General features: G+C 44.5%; 1 protein-coding gene across 2 annotated transcripts in view; it reads right to left on the bottom strand.

Moving 5' to 3' along the window:
• The window catches only part of adgrg6 (adhesion G protein-coupled receptor G6), a 97,632-nt gene that overhangs the window by 14,606 nt on the left and 59,115 nt on the right, over window positions 1–23,911 (bottom strand). For both annotated transcript variants that reach the window (XM_080490430.1, XM_080490431.1), the window contains exons 8-26: window positions 13,678–13,766; window positions 13,492–13,544; window positions 12,692–12,730; window positions 12,465–12,613; window positions 12,240–12,351; window positions 12,039–12,127; window positions 11,875–11,939; window positions 11,656–11,792; window positions 10,486–10,651; window positions 10,250–10,396; window positions 10,031–10,147; window positions 9,792–9,837; window positions 8,538–8,644; window positions 7,251–7,378; window positions 6,587–6,855; window positions 6,060–6,162; window positions 4,920–5,070; window positions 2,706–2,838; window positions 1,039–1,140 (exon numbers count right to left, since the gene is read on the bottom strand). In XM_080490430.1, coding sequence (XP_080346556.1) covers window positions 1,039–1,140; window positions 2,706–2,838; window positions 4,920–5,070; window positions 6,060–6,162; window positions 6,587–6,855; window positions 7,251–7,378; window positions 8,538–8,644; window positions 9,792–9,837; window positions 10,031–10,147; window positions 10,250–10,396; window positions 10,486–10,651; window positions 11,656–11,792; window positions 11,875–11,939; window positions 12,039–12,127; window positions 12,240–12,351; window positions 12,465–12,613; window positions 12,692–12,730; window positions 13,492–13,544; window positions 13,678–13,766 — 2,202 coding nt within the window. The remainder of the gene's footprint in view (window positions 1–1,038; window positions 1,141–2,705; window positions 2,839–4,919; window positions 5,071–6,059; window positions 6,163–6,586; window positions 6,856–7,250; window positions 7,379–8,537; window positions 8,645–9,791; window positions 9,838–10,030; window positions 10,148–10,249; window positions 10,397–10,485; window positions 10,652–11,655; window positions 11,793–11,874; window positions 11,940–12,038; window positions 12,128–12,239; window positions 12,352–12,464; window positions 12,614–12,691; window positions 12,731–13,491; window positions 13,545–13,677; window positions 13,767–23,911) is intronic.

Here is a 23,911-nt window from a genome sequence, read left to right as displayed (position 1 = left end):
GAAAAACAGTGTTGTGTTGATGAGCCTGGACAGGTTTTCTATTGTTTATTGGATATCACTTATCATCGGGCTCCGTCTTGAGGCAAAGCTCCTCCGCATAGCGACGTGGGAGGTGAATTAAATTAGGTCAACAAAAAGCAAAGCAGGGAGAAGAGAGTTGAAATGTGAGGTCAGAGCAGAGCAGAGAGGTGGATGTGGAGAGCGAATGCCAGAACAACAGAGAGGTTGTAGCGGAGACACAGAGTCAGTGCGTGGCAGAGCGGAAAAATCAGTGTGGAAAAATGGGTCAAAGAAAGTTTGGGCAAAGACAAATACATGGAAAATAGGGTCAAAGTGGAGCAGAGAGGCCGCTGTGGAGAACTAAGGATAGAACACAAGAGATAAGTTGCAGTGGAAACACAGCTTTGCAATGCAGAGACATCAACATTGGAATATAGGTCAGATTAGAGCAGAGCAGAGAGGCCGCTGTGGAAACATAAGGTTAGAACACAGCAGAGCTGACAGGTGGCAGTGGAGATCAAAGTGTTGGAAGATGAAGTTGGCGGGCACCAGAGCAGAGAGGCCGCCATGGAACATAACATCAGATATGAGCAGTGAAGTGGTATTGAATATGAGGTCCAACCGAAATGGAGCAGAGAGGCCATTGTGGAAACGTGAGGTTATCGCAGAGCAAGAGAGGGGGATGTGGAGTAGGAGGTCAAAGAACAAGTACAACAAAGCCAAAATAGAGGGATCGTGAGGTCTGAGCAAGGCAGAGAGGTCGACACAGACAACGAGATGAGACGATCACAGAGCAGCGAGGGAAATGATGTTGAAAGACCAAAATTAGTGGAAAATAGTGGAAACATGAGGTCAGTGCAAAACAGAGCAAATAGGTCCCGAGAGAAAGTAAGCAGAGCAGAGAGGCCAACGTGGAAAATGAGATCCAATATGTAGCTCCGACAGTTCACCCTCACCAACGTCGGCAGCGAGAGACAGAAAATGAAAGTCGTCGTGTTGACTGAGACCCAGCCGTACTCGTCGTCTCCTCACAGTTACCTGAGTTGTCAGACAGCCTGAATTTGCCGCAGCAGAGATACCTCCTCCACTGCTTCTGCACGTTTTCTTTCAGGGCGCAATGGAAGATGAATATGAAGAGACCTGAGGAACAAATCCCGAAGAAAAGAAACTCGTTTTAAACACAACAATTCGTTGTCTTTAACTACTAACAAATAGTAATCAGTCAGAGCAGGGGTGTCCAAACTGTTTTCACCAAGGGCCACATATGCTGGTTGATACATGGACCTTACATGGAGCATTCTAATTGTGACTTGTGATCAATTGTGGGACCAGCTCATGTTGATCGAACCAAAAACCAAATACGTTACGGAAGAAACATACTTGTTTAAAAGCACATAACTGAACCAATATAAAGATGTATACAAAATAAATACAAAATACATTTTACTTCAGGGGCAGGTAAAGTATTGCTGTAATAACTTTTAATTTGACACCTGAAGGTTTTGCTTTGTTTTCAGTGTACCTGATGTAATTGTCTATAATTTTGCAGGATCCAACAATTAGTACTGAAAATGACTAAAATCTCAAGATAAAGTCAATTTTAATAAAATATTCTGGTGCCAAATAGAGTGAAATGAAATGATTGGATCGCCTTAAAAAAAAGGGTTGGTTTGTCTAAAAATGATTTAAAATGCTTTCATTCTTATTTTAAAGATAGTATCGTGTCAGTATGGTTGAACATTATTCCAACAATTCTAATACAGTGCCTGGTGTTCCACAAGGTTCTATATTGGGTCCATCAACGTTTTCAATGTACATGCATGCTAATCTGTTTCATAATCTAATGTGTTTAATCTATAAAACATGGAATATACTACTTCTAGTAGACTTTCTAATAATGTCTTTCTTGATTTAAAAAGCCACAAACACACAAAAAGTCAAGAAATATTCTCCACCAGTGTGGTTAAAGTTTTTTCCATTTTCCATGTGTTTTAACAAGTGGCCTGTTGAGAGTTTAAATAGCAACCAAAACTTCATCAGATAATTTTCTATTGTTTATTTTTGAAAGATTCGTCATGGATCAAAGAAAAACTCTAATTTGATCCATAATTGATTTAAAAAACAAATTGCTGCGCTGGCTCATGGAAGCAGTTCGCATGCTGCTTTGTTTAGTGTTGAATTCTTCACGTTGAACAAGAATCGAGTCAAAATCCTCTTTTGAAGCTGCTTTTCACACGCTGTTAATCTTCTACGAATCAAACTAGAAGTACAATGTGTTTCTTATGCTGATAATATAATTTTATTGCGATTAAACATCTATAACTGCGGCTTCACTGATGCAATAATTAGATTCATGAGCTCATATCGCTGTGAAGCAGCTCTTTAATAAATCAGCCTGTAAACGTCTCATTTTTCTAAGCTGATCTCAATCAATGAGCTCATAAACTCAACTGAAAGTCTTATATTTCACGTTTCATCCTGCAGTGCTTTTGCATTAAAACTGTCATTTGTAATTGAAAATGTCTACACATGTGTGAATTAGAAGCAGTTACAAGCAGCAGATGCTGTATGATCTGGATTTAAAATCAGTTAGACTAAAGAGCAATGCATATTAAGAAAAGAAAGCTGCAGAAAATGAATATAAATCTAATAGATTAAAGCTTTGAAAAGGTTTTAGCCTTAAAGCCGGAATGCCGTTTGTGCACCTTGCAGCGAGTTGAAGATGGCGAAGAGGTACATGAACAGCAGGCTGACGGGTCCCCAGGCAAACAGAGCGAAGCCCCACGTCATCCCCAGCAGGAAGGTGAGGCTCACCACGCTGCGAAGGTTTCGTAGGACCTGGATGGCGGCAGGAGAGATTCCACGGTTACACTTTCCTCTGCATGTCCTTTGTGTTTGGTGTTCAAACCGGGGGGGGGTCATACTCCTTTAAGTTCAGGGGCCACATACAGTTTATTGTAATCGGTCCATATGTGGCAAAATGTCAGAGTAATAACGAACCAAAATTCTTGGCTGCACCATTTCTGCACTTACAATGATAGAATTTGTCTGTCGATCCAAATGGAAGGTCCTGACTGTGGGAAGAATAAAGGAATATCTAATAATCTATCATGCATCGATCCGCAATAGCCTTTGGATGGTTGTGGGGCTGAAGCCAATCCCAGCGAAGTATAGTTGAAGGACGGTTAAACCCCGAACAGGTCATCAGTACAGCACAAGAGACACACAACCACACACACTCACATTCACACCTACGAGCCATTAAAACCATGTTTATATGACGTTTCCAGTGAAAAGGTGTCGTTTTTGCATTTGTGCAAAAGTTCGTGTCTGTCGGGCAAACGAATGCAGAAATGCAAAAAAGTGATGTATTTAGGATGAAAATATGCTATAAATAAAAACAATGTGAGTACCCGGACATTTATATAGACAAATGACCAGACTGGATTATTACTGTCAACAATCAAACGACCAAGTCCGAGGAGAATATGCAGTCAATCTGGAGGAAAACATTGTTTTTATTATCGACTGAGCGTGTCGCCGTGTCGTGTCACCCTGGGGGTCGCCATTGTTGTTTTTGTCCGTCGACTCTTGCGCGTGCTGATGAACTACACACAGAAAGGTCCGACCGGTATTTGAACCCACGAGCGCCACCATATGCTAAAGAACTGAATCACTTCATACCATATCTAATGTAAATAAGTATGTGTATCCGGGCTGCACGGTATATCGCGAATTCCTCACTATTGTGACAGAAACAATGCTGAATATACACTTGACAAGCCCACCGAGCATTCACGCTCTGAATGTCTACATATTTGGCCAATCAAGAGAAATGTTGCCACGGTTACCTTGAAAAAATGATCTGACCAGTTACTAGTTACTCCTTTAAAAGCAACTTTGTTAATATACTGAATACTTGTTCTTAAAAGTAACTAAGTTAGATTGCAGGTTACTTTTTTGGTTACTGTTTTGACTCAGGAAAAATACAAAGTTAGTGTAACATCTCTGCGTTATGGTTGTTATGTTAAGGTTCAGTGACGAAGTTCTGTTTGTGCCGATTCTTTTGTGTCACCTGAACGCACCGTTAGAGCGAGCTGGCCTGTGATCGTGTGAGTGTGCGTACGTGTGTGTGTGTGTGTGTGTGTCTGTGTGTGTGTGTGTGTGTGTGTGTGTGTGTGTGTGTGTGTGTGTGTGTGTGTGTGTGTGTGTGTGTGTGTGTGTGTGTGTGTGTGTGTCCGGCTGGAGGAGAATGGAGGAGTGGCCCAGGTCTGTTCAGTAATGAAGCTGCTTTTCAGACAAGAAGCTCGTCTTCCGTTCCGCCGTCCTGCCGGACGCTACAATAGTGATGCAAAGTGACTTGGAGAAGTAACTTTAATCTGATTACTGGTTTGGAAGTAGTAACGCGTTAGATTACTGGTTACTGGGTAAAGTGGTCGTCATGAGTGAGGGGTGTGAATTAGTGGCAAGAGAAAGCAGTTATTTGGAAGGGCAAATCTAAATGCACGAGGAAATGAACGTGATTCATCATCAATCTTGTTGGTGCTGCTCGATCGGGAAAGAGCAAAGGGAAGCTTTTAATCATAAACACGCCGGTTCAAATCCCTCAAAGGCTGCGGAACATGATCAACTGTGTGGTAACCCGTTAAAAAAAAGCAGCTCTCCTTCTCGCCATACAGAACACACAAACATCGACGGTCTCCAGTCCCGGTCCTACAGGAGTGCGTCTGCATTCTTTACGTCTCCTCCGGCTGTAACACACCTGAGAGCCGCCATATTGGAGCTTGGTGAAGGCCCGACGACCGTTTCGCCCTCGGCGACACAGCACCGACTTAACTGGGATGTTGATTGGTTTGTAAAGGAGCCAAAAGAAGGAAGACGCGTGAAGAAAGGAAGTGTGTTGGGAGACGGGCGCGCACCTCCTCTCGCAGCGTGCGGTTGCTGCGCTTGCCGTTGCGGCCGCAGATCTGCATCATGACCACGATGAACATGGCCACGTTGAGCAGGAACACCAGGCAGAAGTAGCCCACGCAGGTGATGTAGAAGACCACCGGCCTCTGAATCCAGCAACTGAGAGAGGGGAAATACAACAACGTTGGCATTCCGACTGTTTTTATGTCTCCATTCTGGACTTTGAGAGGATTCACAGAGAGAGACGCTCGAGTTGCAGAGGAGTTAATGAGGCCTCGTTTAAACGGCGACGTTTCAAGTGAAAACGCGTCGTTGTCTTGCGTTTTCTGTTTCAGAAAAGTCTTGTGTTTACGCAGCAACTTTTGGAAACGAGGCCCGGAAAAGGAAACTTGTGTTTTCCCTCGTTTTCGCTGATATGGAGTCGGAGCGGTTTCAAAAAGAGTCAGCGTTTCCGAAAAGTTGCGACTTTCTTTTCCACAAATTTCACGTTTTACTCGCGTACCAGTACTCATCCAATCTACTCTCAGCTAATTACTGAAGCCGTTGAAAAAAAAAAAACCTTGCTTTGTAGGTGGACGAGGAAAGGGGCGGGGCTTTGTGTTTCATCTGCGTTTCATTGTTTTAAAGTGTTTTGCACAAAAAAAAAAGTTTTGTCCTTTGCATGAAACCGTGTCGCTTCCCCTAAACTCGGCCTCTCTGACTGCGAGCCACTGTTGTTCAATAATCCTCGTCCCTCTTTGCAGATTTACGTCTTTCTGCTGGAATATGCCTCATTACGAGGCGTCCTGCGGCGCTCAGTGATTACACGTTCAGAGCTTTCAGGTGCCGGAGTCAGGAAACATGTGAAACACGCAGCGCGTCGGCCTTCTGGGGACCAGAGCTGCACAAAACAGCTGGAATATCAATCCAGAAAATCCTCTCCAGAGTCTGATCAGCAGAAACATTAATTTGTTTCAGCTTGCATGAGCTCAGTCATCTGGAGTTTTCTTTAAGGACAAATCAAACAATAAGACGGAACAGAATTCGCTCAACACAAGGTACTAACTTACAGTAAATCTGAGATATATAAATAGGTAAATATCATCATATACATGGATATAAGCTTGGTGTGTGTTGTGTTATTTCTCCAGCCGCCCACGGTCACTTACAACTCTGACGATCCCTCATCCGACGGTCCTTTTCCATATTCCTGCAGGCCGTAAGAGTTTTTATCCACCGAGACCACGATACCCACCAGCACTGCAGGGAGTCCTGAAACAAACCACACACATTAATAAATCAATCGGTACCTTTGGTATATTTGAAGAGAATTAATAATTAATGTAATGATTCTTTTTTTTTTCTCCATTAAAATAAATACTTAATTTTTTGTTTTGCCTATGTGAAATCCTGATGTTTTAGATACTGGAACAAATTAAAAAAACAAAAAAAACAACTAAAATCAAATAGGTAAAGCTAAAAAAAAAGAAAAAAAAAGAGCAAAGAATAAATTCAAATAAAACAAACTATATAAATAAAAAGGTACAACAAATTCCAAGAAATTTTCTTTTTTTTTTTAAAAGAAAATAATAAAAAAAAAGTCCACAAAAAAGTGTAGATGAAATAAAAGAATGATTAAATAAGAGAAAATAAAACCACTGCATGTGTAATTTCGTCCAGGCCTCCGGAGACCCACCCCATCCCACGATGCAGAACTTGAGGATGTATCGTCGGATGTAGGTGTTGAAGACTTTGACCAGGGCGATGTACATGTGGATGGACTCCAGACCCATCCAGGTGAAGGAGGTCAGCAGGAAGTAGTGCAGCAGGACGGCCACAGACAGGCAGACCCACTCGGTGTCCAGGCTGGCCAGCCACCCGTCCAGCAGGAACACCATGTTGAGGAGGAGCAGGGACGCGCTGAGGTTCATCAGGATCTTCGACGGGTAGTCTCGGCGCAGTTTCCTGGGGACAAGACGGAGAGCTGCTGCTGTTTGTTGTTTACAACTGAATTGACTCTCCGCTTCACGTCAAAGAGGAAGGATTCATTCTCAAGTTGGTTAAAAACAGTTAAAAGTTGAAATGTGCTGATTCTGCGTCACGTGAGCGGAAAGGATGAGTTTCTCCATAGAAACAGATGTTAGTGACGTTTAGAAACAGAGAAAAAGAGCCAGCTGAGGTCAGTTGGGCCGTGGATCAGGAGAAACTGGAACGTGGAGCTGCGGAGACGTGTGCAAGCGTTTGATTGGTCGGAGCTCAGAAGACGCTGACGGGGCGGATGATTGAGTTTGTGCTAATGTTTTGGACGGCGCCGCCTCCCTGTGAGTTCCCCCGTGTTGCAACTGAAGACCCCGACTCACTCGAAGGCGATGTAGGTGAGCAGCGTGGCGGCGGAGAAGACGGCGGAGACGCCGCAGCCGATGTAGGTGATGAAGGTGAGGATCTTGTTGTTCTTGGGGTCGATGTGGGGTGAAACGCCAGATATGTCCTGGAGGCACACGGAGGGAAAACATCACAGGTCAGCCCATGTGATTGACGAGGGAGCGAGCCAGGTGGTCAACATATGGCGCGCTGGTCAGACCCGGGTCTTTTCAGGAGTTCTAGGGTTTGACGGTCACCGTGACAACAATCCCACTTCGACGGCTCTGTGTAAACGTGAAACTTTTCCCGAAATGAAAATGCAAAGGCGGCGCGTTTTCACCTGAAAAGTTGTCGTGGAAACGGGGCCCGATACGGTGTTATACTACTGATAATCAAATAAAATAATCAAACGACAAGGAAATTCATTAGAGGAGGATTTAAGTATTGAAATGATCCGATATCTTCCACATTTGCTTGGAACATTTAACGTTTCAGAATGTAGCCATAAGAAAAAATATCTATATCAACATAATAGACACACAAAGTGTGTAAATGTATTTAAATATATTCAGTGTCGCGCCATAGTTCACTATATATTTTGAGGATTTTCCTAAACGGGACGCCTTTTCCCTCAGCTTGTGTAGTGAGGAGAAAGTGTGACGATCAGTTTTAACTGAACACAGTAGAACACAGAATACGCTAGCGTCGATAATTTCACATGAAAGAAGAAGTAAAAACTCGACGCCAAATGAAAATAATGGTGAGAAAACGTGAAAAATCAGATCAGAATGCAACCGGAACCTACAGAAGTTTAACTAAGACAATGGTTCAGGGCCAACAAATCTAAAAACACCAACTAAAGGGTTAAATATTGATATTTTAACATGAGAATCATAACACGATAAGTGAACAGAAATGTTTTTCACCAAAATACATCTGGAGAGAATCACGGGAGGATGGTAGTTTGCATGAATTTTCTTTAAAATTTGAAGTAATTTGTGATCAATTGTGAGTATTTTCAGAGTGGACTAAAACCATCGGCGTTATTCACTTTGTGGGCGATGGCCTCGCCGCTGTGGTTCAAACTGGGTTGCGTGTCGCCACACAACACAAATGAGTTGGACGCATCCGATGTGCCCTGGAACTGCAGAGCGGTGCAGAACAAAGATGGTCGTTGTGTGGAGTATGAGGGGGGCTCGACTTTGTAAGATTCGATGGCGGTTTTGATTCGGAAAACAGCGATTTGTTTGTGCGGCGCTGAGCGACGGGAGCACGGCGAGCCTCACCATGAGGATGCCAAAGTGAGTGAGGTGGTCACACAGGCAGATGGTTTTGTTGCTGGTGGATTCAGCAGAAACTCTGCAGCCTGCGGCGTTCCAGCCTCCAGCTCCCTCTGGTGGTAACACACACACATATCACAATAAACACTTGGGGGGAGTACATAATCTGTTCCTGCACACGGGTCAGATATCTGCACAATATTAAAGCCGGCTGTGAGAAAAGGAAACTAACTTTGGTTGAAGCTGTTTTAAAACAAATTAAATAAATCAATTTGATTATTAATTTTTTTTGTCATTTTATTGTGATCCAAGCCTGATCGAGTCCGACACGGATACGATCGGATACCTATCCGATAAAGACTTCGGTGAATTTGTGTCTTTACAATAAAGAGCAATTCTTCAAAAACAAAAGACGACAGTTCCAGTGGCGCCACACAGGGGGGGAACATTTGCATGCCAGCTCAACATTGCTTCTAACTTTTGTCTTTGTTTACATCGTTACAAAGAAAACAAACTAGTATAAACTTCTACACAAACTTACTTATCAGTATCTAAAGAGGGAAATGTCTAAATAATAAGCCAGAAAAGTCCTAATTAAGATAATTGGTAAATATTCTCCCTCTCCTTTGAAAAACAGGAGGATTTTGAGTTTGGAGGGTCCAAAGGTCAGGACATGGAACTCTATCAGGGGACATGGGGGGGAAAGTTGTGGGAGCGTTGCCTCCTGGTGGACAATAGGAGGAATGACACATTATGAAAAGTTTTAGACTGTGATGAACCTGTTTTGTTATGTTGGACAGGAATTGTTTGAAACGACGGCACAAATGACTTGAGACGTCTTCGCCAGTAGATTTAGAGCAATCTGCTTATTGCTCTCTGTCTCTATCCAATCCTTTTATTCGGTATTGGAAATATCAATACTTTACATCTATCTGTGAATTTGTTGTAAACACGGTTTAAGTTGAATGTAGCCGGCTGCTCCCAACAAGAATCTAAGTTTACAGTCTGAGAAAAGTATATTCTCTTCTTTCAGAATTGTTGAAAGTTTGTATGAAGCAGATTTTACGACAGTATTTTTGCGTATTTAAGAAATCTAATAGTTTTATTTTCATTCAAAATTTATCGTGACAGTTTTTGTTTAGTTTCTTTATGCATGAGATTGTGTTTTCCCTGCGTGTCTGTGCAGATGAATGTGTGTGTATTTTAGTGAAGCATTATGTGTCGCTTTCTTGTGTGTAAAATGCTCCAACAAAGACTCACCGTTCATGCTGAAGTCCCAGAACATACAGACTGGATTCGGGAAGGGCTGCAGGAAACAAAATAAGAACATTTATGTAGTAACAAAGACACAAAAACTGGTGTTTATACATCTCGCAGGTCTCCACTGCCATCATAGAAACAATTGCTGCAAAAATGACAAAAATTGTTTTTGTCAACGTTTTGTGTGTTTCTGAATTACGAAAGTGGGAACAGAGAAAACAACGTTGCCTGTGAGGTACCTGCTCAGAGAGGTGAGCGATCTCGATCACCACCGGTTCCACCAGGTTACTGATGGAGAAGTTCCCCACGCTGCTGGCCACCACGTAGCTGTTCAGAGAGCGACCGCCCTGCTCCTTCTGCAACAAGCAAAGAGGAACCCAAACCGCATGAGCTCTCCTCCGTGAGGAAGGAGGGGGGGGGATGGGACGTCTTTACGCAACACGACCGGGTTCTCTGACCTGGAAGAGGTTGGTGCTGCTGAAGAACATGAAGTTGATCCTGGACAGAGACGCCCTGTCGGCCTCGCTCAGAGAGTCGCTGGACAGCAGGGAGGCCGGCAGGACGACCTGAGCTAAAGAGTTGAGCTGCTGGGACTCAAAGTCAACCTGAGCAAAGGAGAGGACGACGTTCCGGGTCAGACACAGGGCGAAGGTACCGACCGTCGGGGGTGTCGGTATGGAGGAGTAGATCTTACCTGTGGGTCCGTGGTGTTCGGAGGGATGAAGGCGCTGAAGGACGTCCCGTTGAAATCGGACGCATCGACGGCCAGAATCCCCACGGCCAGATTCTTGGAGGTGATGTTGATGGACGACTCCTCGAACTCGATCTTCTGCACCAACTCATCCACCGTCTTCAGAGCTCTGAGCAGAACGCACAGTGGACATTACTGCACCATCGTTTACAGTGCGTCATAGAAAGGTCCAGTCGAGCTCAACAAAATAAAGCTTGATACAGTAAAGGTCAGTAGAATCCAAACACATCCAGTAGAGTACATTGGAGTGCAGGACAGCACGGTGGAGTACATGACCTGCAGAGTTCAGTAAGATGAAGTCTGGTATAGTACAGTGGAATAAAGTGCCATAGAAGAAAGTTGATCCCAGTAGAGTACAGAGTAAAGAGTACACTACAGTAGATTCAAGTATAGTAAAGTAGAGTAGAGAGTAGAAATATTAGCACAATAGAGTAGAGGGAAGCTGAGTAAAAAAAAAGGGTACCATGTAGAATGGAATAGAAAGGAGTGCAGGAGAGTAGAGTACAAATGAACAGGGTGCAGCAGAATAGGGTGGGATACAGTACAGTAGAGGAGAGTGCAGTATGCTGCAGTAGAGTCGAGTACAGTAGAGTGCACTGAAGTAGAGTGCAGAAAGGTGCAGTAAAACTACTACACAGTAGAACAGAGTGCAGCAGAAAAGAGTGCAGTAGAGTATAATGGAATAGAGCACAGTAGATCGAAGTACAGTATAGTAAAGTAGAGTGTAGTAGAGTGCAGTAGAGTGCAATAGAGTAAAGTACAGTGCAGTAAAGACGAGTGCAGTACAGTGCAGTAGAGTGAAATAGAGTAAAGTAAAGTGCAGTAGAGTGCATTAAAACAGAGTGGAATAGAGTACAGTAGATTGAAGTGCAGTAGCGTAAAGGAGAGTACAGTAGAGTATTGCAGCGTAAAGCAGAGCACAGTAAAGTAGAGTACGGTTGATTGGAGTGCAGTAGAGTAAAGGAGAGTACAGTAAAGTAGAGTACGGTAGAATGCAGTAGAGTGCAAAAGAATGCAGCAGAATAGAGTGGAACAGAGTACAGTAAAGTGGAGTACGGCAAAGTGCAGTAGAGTGGAAAAGAGTGCAGTAGAGTGCGGTAGAGTAGAGCCCACCTCTCGGAGGTGTGTGCCAGTGCCGTCTCCGAGCTGGTCATGACGTTGGAGATTATGTTGACGACGGTCTTCGCCAGAGTTCTGTTGATCTTCGCCACGTTCACCAGCTGGTTCACCTTCGTCACCACTTTGGATACCTGCGAGGAGACGAGGAAGAGGAGGGACACTTTACCCCGCCGCCTTCATCACCCGGCCGCGGACCTCAGTACGGACTCTCACCTCCTCCATGGACAGCTCGTCGTTGGTGATGTCCGCCAGCTGCACCGCCACTTCTGCTGCGTTTTCTGCCCAGAGCAAGAGAACCCACAGCGTTAGCGCTCTCCGCCTCCACTCGCACCGCCTCACCTGTGTGGCCGCGCCGGCGAGACGGAGAGGCACCCTACCTGCCGAAACCTCGATGGTGTCGATGTCCGTGCAGTTGCTGAAGTCTGCAGCCGACCAGTAGGAGGAGTAGTTCTGCAGGTTTATCAAACTGGGCAAAAAAGAGCAGCGAACACATTAGATATTATTACTGTGTGTGTGTGTGTGTGTGTGTGTGTGTGTGTGTGTGTGTGTGTGTGTGTGTGTGTGTGTGCGTGCGTTACCAGGTCCTGGAGGTGCTCTGGTCCTTGTTGGGGAAGCAGGGCAGGTGCTGGGTGATGGTGGGTCTGCTCTCAGGCCAGCGGTAGTGAAGAGGATTCTCCTCCGGACAGTTCTCTGTTGGACAAAAGACAAATATTGTCCAGTGTGAAGAATGAAACCAAAATCAAGAGAAAAGTCCGATTTAAAAAAAAAACATTTAAAAAAAGTTCAAAACTGTGATTGCTGACCGATCAGGTGCACGGTGACGGAAGCAGCCTGGACCTCCAGGTCGCCGCCCATAAATCCCACACTGCCGGAAAGCCTCGCCGATACGGCGGCTTCGCCGACACTCTCATTGGTGATGTCGTAATGAACCAGCAGGGCCCGGCAGCTGTAACTGCATGTGAAAATATATCAAATAAAAAGAGTTAAAAACAGGCGACGACAATAAGAAGTGTGTCAGAGCAGGTTCTACCTGGTTGGGTCGTCTCCGGTCTGCACGCCAGGCTGAACGCTGGAGATTAGAGCACAAATCTATTGAAATAACTTGAATAATGTGTTTCAGCTTCCGGGAGAAAGCGTCCTGCTTCTTTATAACGCGATTCTGCTCGGTTGGTTTCACTGCACCGGCCGTCTTTGATCGTTTTCTCATCGTTTCAGAAATAAAGATAATAAATTCTATTCTATTGGAGTCAATTCTGTTAAATTTACTAGATCGTCACTTAGGGCAGGAGTTATTCTGCCTGCGTCTGCGGGACGAAGACGCTCTAGAATCGGGATGTTATGGGCGTATTAATGATTTTAATCAATACTGCATTGATTCATTCCTTATAGTTTTAAGCTCCGAATCACAAACCACGATCATTTTAACTTGACCTTCAGATGGCTTCATTGAGAGAACTAAATGTATTTTTCGTCTGATTTCTTCTTTTTTTTTTTTATAACGTTCTTACTGTTTCTATACGGCCTAGTTTCTATCTTATGAGTCATCTTTTTTTTCTTCCATTCTGACGTCTCCCAGTGTCCCATGCTGACTTCTCCCCTTGACAGATTAATGATTTGATCATTGACTATTTATTAATTGACTGAATTGATGCGTGAATATAAATGTACGCTGGGACGCTACAAAGGAACTGAACTACGACTGCATTTCATTACTTTATTCACTACAAACCGTCACATATGCACCAGTGAGGTACCGACGCTGGGTGACGGACGAGGCCGTAAATGAAACACTATCGCGACAAACTGTGCGATGAAAGTCGTCATAATCACCTGATATTATCCACATAGACCGCGTGAGTCCAGTTATGGAAGGTCTGATTCAGCTGCAAGGGGAAAAACAACGTCAATCGACCCGATCCGTTATCATCCTGCGTGCCACCGAACTGTAGAAACGACGCCACGCGTTCACGGCCGCCCGGCCGGGAGCAGCCGGCCGTGAAGCCCGACGGGTCTTACCCACAGAGCCACCGTCTGCTCCACGTCCTCCAGCGTCAGCGTGGAGCTCCCGTCGTCCACCACCAGGGAAATCCTGTAGAAGAAGCCCTCTGCGAGGCGGAGGACACAGAGAGGGGAACCATTACTTTAGTCTCGGTCCAGCGCCTGACTGACGCGGTGTTTTTTCTAGTGGTGGACATTCGTGCCACATAGCAGGAGGTGAACTGTGCAGTTTGTGTTGAAACTAGAAAACGTAAACAAGCTATAAAGTACTTTCTTCAAATATGCATATTCTTTGAATAACACAGAGACACCAGTTAAATGGTATCAGGGTTGTGTTTATATGGGTTTCAAATTAAAATATGGAGAAAAAAAATTATAGTTGGACTGACTTAAATTGAATTTGCTTTGATTGCTAAACTCTAAAGGAATCAAGTTTTCAAACATTCATTTAGATGTTACCAATTGAAGCAATTCAATTAAGTTGGTCCAGCTAATTTTCTTTTTTCAGTGTACGCCTTTAGCGTCTTGTCGTTTTTATACTACGCAAGATAATCCTGCAGGTAAGATGAGACCATATGAATCAATTATTTAATAGCCTTTAATTATTCTCTTTTTGAGTCAGACACGTCCAACTTTTTCTGTGAACATTTCAAATTACATGCCAAAATCATTTGTAGTTAACTCTTGTCCTTGTAGATTAAACTGTTGACGCTCTCATGCTTCTTCTTGCAGTGTATTGCTGTGGCTGAATTCATTCCTGCCCACTCAGTTCTCCTGCAATGCGTCACACTGGCCACTAGGTGTCCATCTAACATCTACATTAGTTCGAGGCAGCTACAGAAGACCTCCAGTTCATCAGTTCTGGTCAGAGACTCTGCGAGCTGCACGTCTTTAGTGTTTCCTCATGTTGTGCTGCTCTATAAAGCAATCTGTGAAATGCTTTTTCCTGAGTGTTTCTGATTGAAAGCAGCAGACCAGGTCTCCACCAAGAAGCTGGATGGATTGAAGACAGGAGTGAAGTATTTATAATGAGAAAAAAAAAAAAAAAAAAAACAGTGAGAAAAAGCAATAAAAGTTCAGTTATTTAGTATCTGACACTACGAGTACCAGGATAAACACCACGGGTCTGATTCTGGGATTAAAACACATGTTACTAGAATACAGATTATGTAGATTGATGACTAACTAACCAATCAGCAGGCACCTCCTCCCATTCACATGATTGACACATTCTCATATCTACTAATAGCTAAATCTAGTTTTTCATAACATTTCAGACTCAGCTACGACATAGTAAAACCCAATCACCTCAACGAGAAATCCAAGTGTGTATTCAGTCTTAAACTCTTGTTTTCTTTTCATAAAGTCGCATTTTCTGTCCGATTCATGGCTGAAAGTCTGTGGACACGTAAATATAACTAAAATATATCATGCACACTTGTTAAGCAAGATTTATGCGGTTAGTTGCAGGGATTTGAGCGGAGTCATCCAAGAGGAGCATATCAAATAACCGGTACTAATGTTGCGCGATAAGTTCTGGATGTGTAAAGTCTACTCATCTGTGCACACACTCCAAATGAAAAGCTGGTTCAGGGTTGCATGATTTCAAAAAACAACCAGGCAGCCTTGTTAATATCTTTTCAGTTGAGACGATCAGATTCAAATTCTAGCGGGAAAAAAAAGAAAAATGTCTTCTGAGAGGAGAAATCTGGTAAAGTTGGTCAAAAATTGAGAAAATAATCTGCTTTAACTCAGAGTCATTTTGGATCAGCTCCAGTGTGTCTAAGTTGGATACTGTGGTAAACGGATGGACTTTTAAGTCATTTTGTTATTCATAACAATGCATCACATGTAGAATACCTAGTCAGGAATTCATGACGTGTCCATATTCTTTTGGCCATGTATCATATATTCTAATCTGGAAGCCTAGAAATGACTTTAAGACTGAATACGATCAATCAGCGTCGGTGGATGATTTATTTTCATTATTGCTCTACGTCTACAGTTGGTTGTTACTGCGTGACATACTGTTTCCCGATGACAGTCCACACAGACATGTAATATGAAAGCGATGTTTACATTGGCATGGCATCGCCGGCTTGGGAGCTAAATCCAAGGTTGGGGATCTGAAGGTGGGACGCGGCGTGGCCTTCTTCAGGCCGAGGACAGCTGACGTAATGAGCCCCTTGAAGGACGCCGCGGGAGAGGAGGGCTGCGCGGTGGTGAAATGGTGAGCGCCGGCGACCACGGGCGGCGTGGGGAGAACATGATTGGAGTCGGGATTGCTCGCGCCACTGTGGTGTTGCTCGACGCTGTGATTCGACGCGCTGAAATCTGGTTTGTAATCCGTCACGCTCGTCTCCGTCGCTTCAATACGTCCAATATTGAACGTCAGAGCTTTTGTGACATTCGTTGTCTCCTGCCGTACGCCGTCTCCGAACAGCGAAGCATTTTTAGCGGCGCTCACGTCGATCTGGGGTGTCGGTTTGTTGTTCGTCACGTTTGTCGGAGAGGCTTCGATACGTCCAACATCGACCGACATCGAGGCTTTTGTGGCGTTTGTAGTTTCAATCAGCACTGAAGCAGAAGCATTTAACTTGTGTTTGACGCCCGCTGCTGTGTTTGCGGTGCGGTTGTCACTGCCAGGACGAGGGAGCTTCTCCAAGCTGGGATTTGGGGTATTGGTAGGCGAGGCGATGGGGGATCTGGAGGCCAGGGTGGCAGCAGAGAGAATATTAAGGCCAGAAGAGAGTGGGGGGTTTGAAATAATCAGAGCACCAGTTGGTTGTGTTGACACGACAGAGACGGGCTGATAACCAGGAGACGTTGTTTGCATTTCAGCTGGGAATAATCCGGCTTCTGGTTTCAGCACTTCTCCACTCTGATGGCTCGTTACGACGTCTGACATTGCGTCCAGCGGGTCACTCTCCTCAGCATGTTCTGCTAAAAAGGCCGACGCGTGGTCGTCTGCCATATGTATCTTCGGAACAACATCTGCTGGATTGAACGCGGCGGAGGGTTTCAGGAGTTTTCCAGCAGCGGCCGTGAGGTTATCGGAACCTGGAACAAACCAGGAAGCATCTACTGGACCGTCGCCCTCCAGTTCAGCGGAAATGAGAGGCTGCGAGGGGCTGGATTTCAGTTTGTCGTCAGGGAGCGGGGAAGCTCGGCCAACAGAGAGCGAGGGACTTGTTGTGATGAACTGAGCTGCTGACTCTGCTGCCTGGCTAACAGGGATTGCAGAGGATTTGTGTGAGGACTGTAAATATTTGGCCAGCGGGGATTGGATTGTGGAACGATGATGGTGAGTCGGTGACAGGGAGCCAATTTCTGCATCTGTCACACCGGCAGGTATTGCCGGTAATGAAATCTCGGAGGTGACGAGAGGAGGGAGGGGAGGGGCGGTGAGAGAGGAGAGGGGAGAAAACACAGAGTAGATGTGAGAGTGAGAGAGAGAGGGAACGGGAGGTGTAGGGCTTGTTAGAAGAGGAATTAGAGGAACACTTGACCGTTGCGGCTGGCGATCTCCCACATTTGCCTCTGCGTTCCGACTCGTGTCAAGCGCCTCAGTCCCATCTAAAAGCCTGCGTGTTGGCTTAATGATGTGTGCTGAACTGTGAGTGTGGATCACTCGACCGTGGAACTCCGCGATGGACTGCGTCGAGCCCGAGTGCTGCGTATAATCAAACCCTGGCGCATGCCAGGGGGCCGCGGCACCAGGCGGCGTGGACGGGCTGCTGGGGTGGAGCGCCAGCGTCTGGGCCAGCGCCGTGACTGACGGAGTCAGCAAAGGAAACGTGGCGCGGATCAATGGATTGTCAAAGCCAACAGGTAACTGTGAAGTAGTGGAGTGAGGGCGAGTGACGGTTGGTGTCTCGGGCAGCTCTCTGTCGGCCGTCAGGTTTGGAATAGATCGGTTTTGTGGCCCAGATAAAGACGTATGAACCGAGAGAGAAGTGTCGTCAACTTCAGCGTGAAGAGGAGGGGAAATGGAAGGTGCTGCGGCCTTATGAAAAGAATCTGCAGATGCAGTGAACGGCAGGTTGTCAAGATAAAACGAAACCAGACTCAAAGTCGACAGAAAGGTGTTTGAAGATGACGGAGACGTGTCAGATGAAAGGCGTGAATCTTGTTTTCTAGGAATATTTGCCGAGATTCCTTCAGAGGCTTCAGTGGCCGACTGATGAAGTGGACGTGACTGACGTGGGGGAGTGTTTGTGTCGGACAGATGAACTGACAGGTGACTGCCTGTAGGACTCGGCGAAGATGACGAAGGCCACAAAACAACAGATGGAATCAGCTCTTGCTGCGGCAAAGCTCCCGAATCTGGTGTGAGGACCACAGACGTGGGAGCTAAAATCTGAAGAGATAATCTGGGAGGGAACGTTGAGCGTACAAATATATCTGGCTGAGCATCAAGAGACTGGTGACTCACAGTGTACGGCAGCTGATCCCTGAAGGATTCGATTGTACCGTTTGACGGCGATTCAGCAGCAGGTAAGACGTCGGTTAGAGGAAGTGACAACAAAGATGCTGTGGGTTCACTTTGTCTCTGAGTCTTCAGAGACGGGGACAGAAACGACGGCGCGGAGGCCTGAAACATAACGCTCCCTCCATTCCACTCGGGGTCGTCTGCAGAGCCAACAGCGGCATCTGTTTCTGAAAGCACTCGCTCTAATTGGGAGGAGGAGGAGGGTTCGACATGGTAGGGCTGCAGAGGCGGCGCAGCAGAGGAGGGAAGAGTAATGAGGGTGTTTGAGGAGTGGAGGAGAGACTGAATCTGCAAAGGGGAGACAGATGAAGGAGACAGATTGATGGCGTGAGAGGAAGTTGTTGGAAAGTGGAGTGAAGGGGGGATAAGAGGCGGGATGGTGGACGAGGCGGAGTGAGGGACTTCGAATGTGTTGGAGGAAGTAGATTTGGGAAAAGCAGATGGATGAAGTTGTGTCGATGTGTCCGTACTCGAAGGTGAATTATTAACGTGTCGACTTTTGACTGCTGCAAGAACAGCTTCCCTTCTAGGAGCGCCCGTCTCATACATACTGTCCGCTGGGCTTGCAGTGGAAGAGGAAACTGACGTTTGGGGTTCATCTTTGCTCTTTGAAATCGAAGGGATTCGCTTTGGGGAAATTTCCTCCGCAAGTAGGGCAGAGGTGCTTAAGGGGAAAGCGGTCAAAGAAGGCTGCATGCGGGGGAGGATGGATGAAAGAGACGGCTGCAGTGTCAATCTTTCCAGTCGTTCAGCAGCTTGTGTGCGCACACTTTCCTCAGGTTTGTGTCCATTTGAACCAGGCTCGCTTGGAGCTCCATGAAAAGTCCGACCTGCCGTCGGAGGCCGAGGCGTCGAGGTGATGGATGTCTCTGGCATCAGTTCTTCCTGCGCCAGCTCCAGAGAAAGCCTTCCGTCTGCTGTGAAGTCGCTCTGCAGGCTGCCTGAGTCATGGTGGAAATATGTTTGGTTGAGCAAATGTTCATCTATGACCTCAGAGGCAGCAACCGGCAGCGAGGCAACGCGAGAGTCCGATTTGAAGAATAGCTGTTTGTTTTCTGGGTCGGGACTGCTGCTTCTGGGGTCTTCCAGTGAGTATGCAAATTCGTACAATCCAAAATCGCTGCTCTCCTCTGCAAGCTCGACTGACTCGTACACAAACGTCCCGGATCCAGACGACGACTCCGGAGGACTCGTCCAGTTACCTACTTGGCTGTCCCTCAACAGAAACCCTGCAGGTTTGTTCTTCCTGTTGCTGAGCACTGACGACGATGATGGTGATGACGATGCTGCCATTGCTGGCGGATTTTCCTTTGTATCCGACATCTCGTCTTTATTGGGCAGTTGAAAGGTAGACTGAGAGGAGACTGAGACTCCAGGCTCTGGATGGGGTGTCGAGCCCTTTGTGAAGATTGTTTGATGAATAATACTTGGCCGTGCTGTTGGAACAGACACATTCAAGCCAAAAATCACTGATCCCGACACGCTTGTGGCATTTTTAATGGCAGCTGTGGAATTTGGGATTGTCGTGGATGTGGGTTTTGTGGAGGCTTTGCCCACAAGAGGAGCAACTGCAGGTTTTGTGACGTGAACCTCCACCCTGTGGGGGGCCACAGTGGCGGGCGGACGTCTTCCACTGTTCGGCCTCTTCCTCAGAGGGGTGGAGATGTAACCCAGGGACGTCCTGGAACTGTGGTGGCTCCGGGTCCTGGAGGAAAAGGCTAGAGGTCTGGCATGTTCAGGAGGAGACCAGTGGCCATGGCGTGCCGGTTGAGAAGGGGTCTGGGAGCGGCCGGGTATGACAGTGGGCCTGGATCTCCTGCTCACGAGGACTGGAAGAGGTCTGGAAGGCTGAGAAACAAACGATCCAGCAACAGAAAATCCAATCTGAGGACTTCTTTTCCTTCTGAGGTGAGCAGTAAAACCAACAACCAGACGCTTGGTCCAGGATTCTGCAGGTTCAGGCTGCCCTGGAGCCCCGGCAGCAGCTCCAGCAGAAGCTTTGTTTGGAGGCTTTGCGGGGGTCTCCTCCGCTGTCATCACATCACGGCAAACGAGACGCCATCATAATGAAAGAGCAAGTTACAGTTATTAAATAAACAATGCATTCCAAAGCAGAAAACATGAACATAAACATGAAATCCCCAAAGTCTGTTGATTGTCAGGTGTTAGTGGAAAAAAAGCATGATAAGAATTCACCAACTAAATTAGTTTTAAATATAAAAAAGAAAACCAAAGGTAGAGAAATTGTGTGATGATGTCTGGCCTATATAATTACTTGTAACAAGACAGAGGAAGCATCTATTCCAGGCAGTCCTGATCATTTCAAAACCAAGAATCACAACAGATTTAAACTATATTAAGATACATTTAACAATATGAATAAAAGTGGGTAATCTAACCATTAAAGCAGCAGCAGGGAAGCCCCAAGCGGTGGAAAATATTGATCTCAGGTACAAAATCAAAAATTAAAGGCAAGCAACTATGATTATACAGACCTTAAATATCATCTTACCCCAAGTGGAGTCAGTAGTAAAAGCTGTGTTAGTCTGCGGTTGGCTAGCAGTTACAAGCAGTGAAGGAGAAGGAGGAGGATTTGTTCCTGGATCAGTTTGTAGAGAAGAAGAGGCAGAAAAGAAAACTAGGGTGAACAAGACCAGTTAAAAAGGAGTGAGAAAAGATGTAAGTGATAGGTCACCGACAGAAGAAGAAAAAAAATCACAAAATATGAAGCAAAATAAAAACATTAATTAAATAACCTAAAACTCAAACTGTATATTGAACCTTTCGGTTCAATATACAGATGTATGAAACATTTTTAAAATCTTCGCATTTAATAAACTTTTAAACTCTTTCGCCTGAAATTTCATATGAAAAGTCATGGCGTATGTATGCAAATGCTAACGGCTAATAACCTTCATTGCTGCAAAGTTGCCATCAGTGCTGTTTTCTGTCCCCCAGTGGACAAATTAGGAACAACAGTTACTCTAAATTGACTCAGACAACCCTGCACTATCATGTTTTCTTTTTTTTTTTTTTTTAAGAAAAATGTTCTTAATTGTTTACAACTAAACATTTTTTTTGATTTTTTTATTCTTTTTACTAAAACCATGTGAAATTAAATATCACATAAATTGATTACTTTGTGTGAAGCTGTTAAAGCCTCAGCGATGCCAGTAGTGACAGTCTTACCATGCGAGGTGGGGTTAGTGGGTGGGTGGTTAGTGGGGGCAGATGAGGCGGATGACGTGCTGCTGGTGGTCGGCTGAGCTACAGAGGAAGTAAACCATCAGACATCATCAGTCAGATAAACAGATACGAGTCAATCTGAGGGCGGCTTCACTGAGATAATAAACACATATTAAGGCCTTGACACACACTGGGAAGGTTTTGGGGACATTCTCATGAATTAAGAAATAAAAGACATTTTCTTGGCACAAGGTAGATTTTTCGGAGCTTCAACCACATTATTTTATTTTTTTGTCTGTTCCACATGCAAGTTGATCTAATTGAAGAAATTAGATCTGTTGAGACGTTGGGAGCCGTTTTGAAAACATTTTCATTTTCAGTGGCTCAGAACACCCTCGACCTGTATAACGACACACAAAAAAAAAAACGCACCGAACTTTTTTCAGTTTTCACCTGAACGTCTTGTAAATGGGGCTTAATTGACCTCTTGTCTCTTCTTAAAACATATTCACATACATACAAACAACATTTAGTGACTCAATATTCAATAAATAAATGTTTATCAATCTCTTTGTAAAAAGTGATTCATAATAAAGATTATTACTTCTATGTGATTTATTTATTGCACTTCTGGTGTGTAAAGGCCATAAAGATGTGAAAAAGTGCCTTGTTCTCAATCCAGGTTCTTTTCTTTTGACACTACTGTGCAAAATTCTACCTTCATTGGCTAAAAATATCACAACGGCTTTAATATGTTGTCAGTTGCAAAGGAGACGGACCGTTAACACGTCTCCAGACATTATCTACCTTACCAGGTGCTGTGCTGCCGGCTGAAGCGACATTAGTAGCAGAAGGTGCAGGGGTAGCCGTGCTGATGGAGGAGGTGGTGGTGGTGGGGGTGAGGGTGATGGTAGCAGTAGGGATAACTGACCAGCACAATAAGGCGGCAAGTCAGTGACACAAAATCACACAAGCACAATGAGTCAATGAGGAAGCGTCGAGTCGGAGTGATAAAAATCATCAATAGAAACTGTAAAAACAAAAGTGTTTATTCATAAAAAAAAAAAATCAAACTGTGAATGGTAAAGTCCAAGTGAATTGTTGGTTGGCATCAGTTCCATATACATGTGGTAGCAAAGATCCTGAATGGCTCTTTAGACCATTAAGGATATAAGCGATAATGGCTAATAGATTTGATTCGATAACATTTTATGGGTTCTTTTGGGATAAAACCATCAATGGTCAAACTAAATTGAATATTACACTGGTATTGTTCGATATCAATACTAAAGTAGGTATCGATAATATCTATATTTGGATCGATCAGTCCACGCCTTGAGCCAATCCCAATCCATATTAACTATGAGTAAAGGTTTTAACACACCACGCCCCATAAATGATCCTCTAAAGCTACAGCTTGTAATGTTTACTCAAAAACAACCTAAAAACAATAGCTATCAGCATGTTGCTGAGAAATATTCCAAAGCTAACAAGCTAACCAGCTAGCCAGAGCCCAACCAGTCATGTAATACTGCAATGTACCACCAGATGGTGCAGCGAGTCACTTTTACATTCTGCACCATTGATACGGTATTTTCCTAATAAATATATCTGATTTTCCAGAGTCTTTGTGTCACTTAACTGTTTATTATCTCTTCAAAAATGATCGAATGCAGTTTAACGGCAACATTTCAAATTCAACAATTGCTAACTAATGATTTGTTTATATTTGTGTATTACTTACGTTCATGTAGCCTGTGTGATAGATTTTCTTATTTAAAAATACTGACCTGACTCCTGCCTACCTTTCTCCTACTTTTATACTTTAAGATAAATATGTGGGACTGATTAAAACCAACAATGACCATTCAGTTGGACTGACAACATTCAGGTTTTTTTCAGCGTTGGAGCAAACATTGTGTTCCCCAATACCCCCATGGTGTCAAAAAACAATTAATTTTTTTATTTAAATTTTGTTTTACTTGAAAAAGTTAAATTTAAATAAAAAACTTAAATAGAACACTTCTGACACCATTATAACAAGACCGACACACTCAACACGTTCCAGACATTTGCATCCTTCATTCAAATTTAGGGATGAAAAAATCAATAATTAGCTCCATGAAACAGAAAGCAGCAAAGCTGATGAAGGCTTACCAGAGGGAGAGGAGGAGGAGGAGGAGGAGGAGGAGGAGGAGGAGGAGGAGAATGAGGAGCTGGTTGAGCTGATGCTGGTGGTGGCGGTACTGATGGTTTGGGTTAGAGGCATGCTAATGGTGGGGATGGTGTTGGAGGATGGAAATGGATTGGTGGAATGGAGGACTGGAGATGACAAATCATATACTTTAAAGAAAGGATCAATCTGCTTTCTTGGTTTCTACTGCATTTACTTGAATACCTCTTACTTGTTTTCAGTTTGGCTGACCTGTCAATGAAACTGTAACGGCATATACAGTCTGTGACCACTAGATGTCACTGCATGACAACAAAATGCTGCTTTATTATAAAGAAAAATAGCTGATATTACATTATGTCATACCATATTTCCCAGAGTATAAGTTGCCTTTCTTCCTA

The sequence above is a fragment of the Lipophrys pholis genome, assembly GCF_963383615.2.
Source record: "Lipophrys pholis genome assembly, chromosome: 21".
Lineage (NCBI taxonomy): Eukaryota > Metazoa > Chordata > Actinopteri > Blenniiformes > Blenniidae > Lipophrys > Lipophrys pholis.
This window is presented reverse-complemented; position numbering and strand designations above follow the sequence as displayed.